At 39.7% G+C, this 8587-nt stretch overlaps 1 protein-coding gene across 1 annotated transcript; it reads right to left on the bottom strand.

Annotated features, from left to right (window-relative positions):
• On the bottom strand, positions 1 to 5146 carry LOC137838373 (uncharacterized). Its single transcript, XM_068647617.1, has 2 exons — positions 4569 to 5146; positions 1 to 13 (listed from the first exon to the last, which is right to left on the bottom strand). The coding sequence occupies exons 1-2, from the start codon at positions 5144 to 5146 to the stop codon at positions 1 to 3; spliced, it is 591 nt and encodes a 196-aa protein (XP_068503718.1).
• Between the last annotated feature and the right edge of the window lie 3441 nt (positions 5147 to 8587).

The raw sequence follows: 8587 nt of genomic DNA, 5'->3' as shown, positions 1-8587 counted from the left end.
CTAAAATGCCAAACTGAAAAAGCAAGAACACAAGCTAAGACATGAACATAAAAGGAGAAGGAAGGAAGGAGAAGAGAAAGCTCATGAAGATGGAGGAATTGGTTGGATGATCACGCCACTTAGAGGATGGAGACTCCAAGATAAGTGTGCTATGCCGCCACTTTAGGTAACTAAGAACTCTCAAGATAAGACTAAGTGAGGAAGGCACAAAGCTCTCCAATTCTCTCTCAAATTGAGTAGAGTTTCTCTAATTCAAAATTCAAATCTAAAAAATACAAAGGCAGCACCTTAATTTATAGCCTAGAGGTGCTTAAATGCAAAGCTAATTAAATTCAAAATTCCCCCCCAATTTACATGAAAGTGGCGCCAATCCTAGAGCATGAGGAAGGTGTGACTTCCTCTCTCACTTTGGCACCTCCCTATTACTCATACACCTCTCTACTAAACGCACACCCCCCTAAGACTCCTAAACTAAAGACCTAAAGATGCTTTTACAAAAGAGGTTTCTTATGTTTCACTCTAAGCACCTTCAAACAAAGAAATTACAAAAAGAGAAAACAAACGTCCATTAGCTCCTAAAGCGTTGAACATGCTCCTTGTAAGCCTTTGAGGTGGGCTTTGAACTCCATGAGCGTCCTCCATTTGAGCCTCAACCTCTTCTTGCTCTTGATGATTGGCCTCCATGTCCACTTGAGCTTGATCTCCATCATACTCCCCGAGTTGGAGAGAATTCGACCACGAATTCTGGAGACCTATAGAAAAAGGAGTTAAATCACTAATATTAAAAGTATGACTACCTAAGAATGTATAGGGCATATCTAACTCATAAGCATTGTCATTAATCCTCTGTAGGACTTGGAAAGGTCCATCCCCACGAGGCATTAGTTTGGACTTCCTTTGAGTAGGAAAACGATCCTTCCTCAAATGAAGCCAAACCCAATCACCTTCCTCAAACAACAATGTTTTTCTCCTTTTATTGGCAAGTTCAGCATACTTGCCAACCTTCTTCTCAATTCTCTTCTTGATGTCTTTATGCTAAGTTTTCACAAAAGAAGCCTTTTGATCCCCATCTTTGCACAAGACATCTCCAAGAATGGGAATAGGAAGAAGATCAAGAGGTGTTAAGGGGTTAAACCCATAGACAACCTCAAAAGGAGAATGTGAGGTGGTAAAATTTACTACACGGTTATATGCAAACTCAACATGTGGTAGTAAATTCTCCCACACTCTAGTATTCCCCGAAATGAAACATCTCAATAGTTGTCCCAAAGTTCTATTCACCACCTTGGTTTGACCATCAGTTTGTGGGTGGCAAGTGGTAGAAAATAAAAGTTTAGTTCCAAGCTTGCCCCACAAGGTCTTCCAAAAGTGACTTAAGAACTTGGGATCTCTATCGGACACTATAGATCTAGGGATCCCATGCAAGCGAACTACTTCTTGAAAGAAGAGGTTTGCAATATGACATGCATCATCCACTTTGTGGCAAGGAATAAAGTGAGCCATCTTTGAAAAACGATCCACTACCACAAAAATAGAGTCCTTTCCCTTTGATGTCTTGGGTAATCCTAAGATGAAATCCATAGATATTTCAACCCAAGGCATTGAAGGGATAGGAAGAGGAGTATATAAACCATGGGGATGCATCTTAGATTTAGCTTTCCGACAAGCTATGCATTTATCACACAAACTATGAACATGTTTATGCATATGAGGCCAAAAGAAATGTTCATGCAACACATCCAAAGTTTTAGCAACCCCAAAGTGACCCATTAAACCCCCCTCATGAGTTTCTCTAACAAGAGATAATCTAATAGAGCTTTGAGGCACACAAAGACGATTTCCTTTAAAAAGAAAGCCATCTTGTATAAAAAAATCTTTGTGTCCTCCCTTAAGACACTCTTGATAGATGAGAGAAAAATCAAGGTCATCATGATAAAGTTCCTTAATGTGATCAAAGCCAAGATATTGAGAACTTAAAAGATTTAGCAAAGTATATCTTCTAGAAAGTGCATCCGCCACAATGTTTACTTTGCCTTGCTTATGTTTGATCACATAAGGAAATTGCTCAATGAATTCCACCCACTTAGCATGCCTCTTGTTAAGCTTGTTTTGGCTTTTCAAATACTTAAGAGATTCATGATCACTATGTATCACAAACTCTTTAGAAAAAAGATAGTGTTGCCAAGTAAACAAAACCCTAACAAGTGCATATAATTCTTTATCATAAGTGGAATAATTGAGATGACTTCCCTAAAATTTCTCACTAAAATAAGCTATGGGGTGGCCCTCTTGAAGGAGGACAGCCCCAATGTCTATACTTGAAGCATCACACTCAATCTCAAATGTTTTAGTGAAATTAGGAAGGGCTAAGATGGGAGCATTAGTCAATTTTTCTTTTAAGGTCTCAAAAGCTTTTTGTTGTGCTTCTCCCCATTGAAAAACCACATCCTTTTTCACTATATCATTGAGAGGTGCAGCAATGGTACCAAAGTTTGGTACAAATCTTCTATAGAAATAAGCAAGTCCATGGAAACTTCGGACTTCATTCAAAGATTTTGGTGTAGGCCAATTTTGAATGGCCATCACCTTTGTTTTGTCCACATGGACCCCTTTGCTACTTACAACAAACCCTAGGAATTCTATATGATCAAGTGCAAACATACATTTAGCAAGGTTAGCATACAAATGTTCCTTCCTAAGGGTTTCTAAAACTTGCCTAACATGCAACCTATGGTCATTCAAAGATAAGTTATAAATGAGTATATCATCAAAGTAAACAACAACAAACTTACCAATGAAAGGTCTAAGAACATGATGCATGAGGCGCATGAAGGTACTTGGTGCATTATTTAAACCAAAGGGCATAACTAACCACTCATACAAACCAAAGTTGGTCTTAAAAGCCGTCTTCCATTCATCACCCGGTTTGATACGGATTTGATTGTAGCCGCTTTTAAGATTAATCTTTGAAAAGATTTTTGAACCATGCAATTCATCCAACAAACCATCAAGCCTAGGTATGGGATGCCTATACTTAATTGTAATGTTATTGATGGCCCTACAATCCGAACATATTCGCCATGTGCCATCTTTTTTAGGCACTAAGATGATAGGCATAGCACAAGGACTCATGCTATCTTGAACCCACCCTTTCTCAATCAAAGCCTCAACTTGTTGGCAAATTTCCTTGGTTTCACTTGGATTGGTCCTATAGGATGGACGATTTGGTAAGGAAGATCCCGGTATCAAATCAATTTGGTGCTCAATCCCTCTCAAAGGTGGAAGTCCTTTTGAAGGATCTTGAAACACATCTTGAAACTCTTCTACCAAATTTTCCAAACAACGAGGACTATCAACAAGTGGTTCTAACTTTAGAGTTCTAGGGATGGCTAAGAAAAGAGGATGGTGAGCCACTATTTCCCTTTGAAGCTCATGCCTAGACACAAGAAGTGTAGGCTTAGAACTCTTATCTTTTTTATCTTTTTCACTCTCCCTCTTTTTTTTCATGATGATGTGGTCCATGGACTTCTCTAGGAGAGAGAGATTTTAAAGTAACCTTGTGACCATGGAAATCAAAAGAAAGTTTGTTGGAAAAGCCATCATGAAAAACTTTTCTATCAAATTGTCAAGGCCTTCCCAAAAGAACATGTGTAGCTTCCATGGGCACAACATCACATAATACCTCATCTTTGTATTTTCCAATAGAGAAATGGATGTGAACTTGTTTATTCACAACAATTTCTCCTACTTCACTAAGCCATTGCAATTTGTAGGGCTTTGTATGAGAGATAGTAGGCAATCCAAGTTTATCTACTACTCTTGTACTAGCCACATTAGCACAACTACCCCCATCCACTATCAAAGAACAAATTTTGTTTTGAATAAGACATCTTGTATGGAAAATATTTTCCCTTTGACTTTCATCAAAAGGTTGTGAAACTTGTCCAAGAAGTCTTCTCACAACTAACAAATCTCCTTCAAGTGGACTCTCACTCTCATTCTCACTAGACACCCTAGAAGGTGAAGAATGCCTAGGTGAATCCGAGTCATGCTCACTCATGACAATGCCATTATGCACAAACATATTCCTTTTAGAAGGACAATTAGCCGCAATGTGACCATAACCCATACACTTAAAGCATTTCTTACTAGACGATTTAATTGGGGATTTAGGCCTAGAAGTAGATGGCTAAGGTTCCTTGGGTTTGAAAGAAGAATCTTTAGAAGGAAATTTTGAAAAAGACTTTTTGTTCCTCCAAGAATTGTTGTAGTAACCATCATTGGGAATATTTTTGAAAGAATTTTTCTTAGCAAGTTGAGCTTCCACCTTCATTGCAAGATGAACTAAAGCACCCAATGATGAATACTCTTGTAACTCAACAACATCTTGAATATCCTTCCTTAGACCACTCACAAACCTAGCAATCATAGCTTCCTCACTTTCTTCTAATTCAACTTTAAGCAAAAGCGTTTCTAACTCTTTGTAATATTCATCCACATTTAGCGTGCCTTGTTGAAACCGTTGGAGTCTCAACATGAGGTCTTTCCTAAAATGTGGGGGTACAAACCTAGTGCGCATTTGATCCTTTAAAGAGTTCCAAGAGTCCACGGGAGGACCCTTGTGATAGATAATGTCCTTTACAACACCATGCCACCATTTCATGGCATAATCACTAAACTCTAAGGTGGCTAGCTTAAGCTTGTGCTCATCTTTGATCTCATGGATCTCAAATATTTGTTCACACTTAGCCTCCCAATCTAAATACACATTAGGATCACTAGAGCCATTAAAACAAGGAAGCTTGACCGAAGGTAGCCTAGCCTTTGTATCTTGGTAGTATCCAACTCCACGGTGATGTCTCTCCCCTTGGTTGTGATGTCTATGTCCATAGAATTGAGGTGGAGTTTGCCTTCTCCTATGGTCCTCCTCTCGGCCAAAGTCATTTGAAGAACCCCTTGATGAAGGTCTATGAGAACGATGCCCACCATTGATAGAGTGAGATGGCCTAGCTTGTTGCACCTCCATCTTTTGCAATTTTTTTTCCAAACGCCGAATGGTGCGTTGAGCTTCATGCAATTCACCAAGGACTGAAGCTTTGGAAGGAGAGTGCTGCTTGTAAGATTCACCACTTGAATAACCAGCCATTTGCAAATGAAACAGCAAACACAAACAAAAAAACAGCAAACAAGTTAAGAAACAAAGTTAGCAAAAATGAATTTGGCGACCAAATTGCTGAAGTGAATCTGGCCTGAAAATCACTCTCAAAGAAATAATGTCCCTGCACCAATCTGATCTTGAGGCCTTAGGAATCCTCAAATGAAAGATGTCAAAGCAAGGCACACCAATCTCAAAGCCAACCACAACAAAATCAATGAAGCAATAAAGACAAACAAGAAAAGGTATAAGCAATAAAAAGGATATAACAAAAGGAATACTAGATGTATGACAAACTCAAAGAGTAATGAATAAAAGACGAGCAAGAAAATAAGGAACTCAATGAAAAAGTAGGCACACAAAAGAATACTTAAAGAAAAGCACTAGAGTAGATGAAGAAAACAAAAACAGAACTACTGGAAAATATTTTTATGCAAACTGTGCTTGATGTTCACTGATTTAACTGGAATGATATAAAGCGAACTGGATTATGAAATTTTAACCAAAGAAACTTCAAGATCTTAGCTAAAAAATGGCACTGGAATTATGCAAAAACAGTAAGCCAATTAATTGAGATAAATTTTTCAAAATCGCTGCCAGATTACCGTATTTTTTTCGGCAGAATTGTACACTTTTTTTATTTTATTTATCATTTTTTGTGTACATTGAATTTTTGAGTACTTCTTTTTTTTCTCTTTTCTAACACTTTGAAGAACACAAATCCAGAATTTCAGAATTTTCCAGTGAGTAAATGAATTGCAATAAGGAAAAACAGTAAGCACATTTTCAGAAAACAGAGGAATCCTAACAGGAATGAAAAACATAATTAAGAACTAGCAAAGACATAATGGAAAATGATATATAGGAACTTGTATAGGTCTAAAATACAAGTATGAACTCAATTCTAAAACAGAAAATGCACAAAGGATCAAGTATCAAACTCAGAAAACTGTATCACACCAAAGCAAGAAACAAAAAATACAATAAAAGTACTTCAAGAAGTGATGACATTCTTGGAAAAAACATGACTATGACAAAACTTGTATGGATTCAAAAAAGGAAAATACACAAACATATGATAGGCACAATTAAGAAAACAGCAATAAAACTCAAAATAGGCCTAAAAACAGAAAGGTAAACAACAAGAATTAAAGAGCTCTTGAATTAAAGTGTAACACAACTCAAAATTAAACAAGAACAAACCTAAACTCTAGATACCACATGATATGATTCCAATAGCACATTATGAATGATTCTTGACATTCTTAGGAATCAACTTCAGTTGGATATGAGGTAGGCACTTTTTGATAGAATTGGATCAAGGTTCTATGTTCAAGAACTCACCAAGATTAGTACCAAAACCCAAACTCACATGGAAGATCCATGTATTATCAAATTGAATCAAAAAAGCAACTAGAAATTGAAGAAGAAGCAAAGAGAATCGGCAAAAGCAAAAGGAACCGAAGCAAAACAACAAAGGAACTAAAATGCCAAACTGAAAAAGCAAGAACACAAGCTAAGACATGAACATAAAAGGAGAAGGAAGGAAGGAGAAGAGAAAGCTCATGAAGATGGAGGAATTGGTTGGATGATCACGCCACTTAGAGGATGGAGACTCCAAGATGAGTGTGCTATGCCGCCACTTGAGGTAACCAAGAACTCTCAAGATAAGACTAAGTGAGGAAGGCACAAAGCTCTCCAATTCTCTCTCAAATTGAGTAGAGTTTCTCTAATTCAAAATTCAAATCTGAAAAATACAAAGGCAGCACCTTAATTTATAGCCTAGAGGTGCTGAAATGCAAAGCTAATTAAATTCAAAATTCCCCCCCCCCCCCCCAAATTACATGAAACTGGCGCCAATCCTAGAGCATGAGGAAGGTGTGACTTCCTCACACTTTGGCACCTCCCTATTACTCCTACACCTCTTTACTAAACGCACACCCCCCTAAGACTCCTAAACTAAAGACCTAAAGATGCTTTTACAAAAGAGGTTTCTTATGTTTCCCTCTAAGCACCTTCAAACAAAGAAATTACAAAAAGAGAAAAAAAACGTCCATTAGCTCCTAAAGCCTTGAACATGCTCCTTGTAAGCCTTTGAGGTGGGCTTTGAACTCCATGAGCGTCCTCCATTTGAGCCTCAACCTCTTCTTGCTCTTGATGATTTGCCTCCATGTCCACTTGAGCTTGATCTCCATCAAAAGGTGGGTACCACAGACGAGCCCATGATCGTGTACGCATTTAGGAAGGGGGTGTAGAGCACATTGCCTCGGAGCAAATCGCTCAACCGCAGCCGCCCCAAGACTTTTGTTGAAGTGAGGTGTCGGACGGTAGAGCACATTGCCTCGGAGGGCGAGGCATACGAGAAGTGCACGATTGCTGCACCTGCGCGACCAAGGGCGCAGATACGCACACAACCTGCTAGGGTCCACGAAGCTGCCACAGAGAAAAGGAACTCAGACAGGAAGCGCACTTACGAGACAAGGAGGACCCAGCCAAGGGGTCGAGCCGAAGAAAAGAGAGAGGGAAATAGACCACTAAGGCACAACTTTGTGGTGGAACTCAAAGACCTCATCGTTGTGGCCAACATAGCTGACGGGTTGAGGCCACCGGTGAAGTCTGACAAAATACTGGGGCCTCACAAGGAATCATGGTGCGAATTCCACGAGGCGTTTGGGCACCATATTAATAACTGCTTGGCGCTGGGCTATCAGTTGGACGAGCTTGTGAAGAATGGTTTCTTGAAAGATTATCTCGCTGGGTCCACCACGACCACAGTCCCAGCGACGCCAGAGGGAGGTCAAGCTCATGAAGTCCCAACTCACGGAGAAGTGCACACCATCTCTGGCGGCTTTTCTGGAGGAAGGCCCACTACCTCTCAACGGAAGAAATATGTGAGGTCAGTGAGTACGGTTGCAGAGGAATTTCCAGACGACCCATGGGAGTCAGATCTCGTTTTCATAAGGGCTGACCTGCGGGATGTCGTCCCACACGACAATGACCCAGTGGTCATTTCAGTAGTCACGGCAGGAAGGAAGGTGCATAGGGTTCTCGTCGACCAGGGGAGTTCCGCAGATGTCATGTTTTGGTCAACTTTCAACAAGCTACAGTTATCCCCCGATCTTTTGAGACCCTATATTGGATGCTTGTATAGGTTTGCAGATAATCCAGTAGAGGTACGAGGCTACTTGGAGCTGAGGACAACGTTCACTGATGGAGCAACATTACGCACCGAGAACATCCGGTACTTGGTGATCAACGCCAACAACATTTTGTTAGGCAGACCTGCTTTGAACAGATTGAGGGCGGTGTTGATGTGATTCCAATAGCCACATAGAGAAAGGTTCTTGACCTTCTTAGGAATCAACTTGAGTTGGACAATAGTTAGGCACTTTTTCTTAGAATTGGATCATTGTTCTAAGTCAAGAACTCTCC

This window comes from Phaseolus vulgaris, chromosome 4, assembly GCF_000499845.2.
Source record: "Phaseolus vulgaris cultivar G19833 chromosome 4, P. vulgaris v2.0, whole genome shotgun sequence".
Lineage (NCBI taxonomy): Eukaryota > Viridiplantae > Streptophyta > Magnoliopsida > Fabales > Fabaceae > Phaseolus > Phaseolus vulgaris.
Note: the sequence above shows the minus strand (reverse complement) of the source record. Positions and strands in the feature narration are given on the sequence as shown.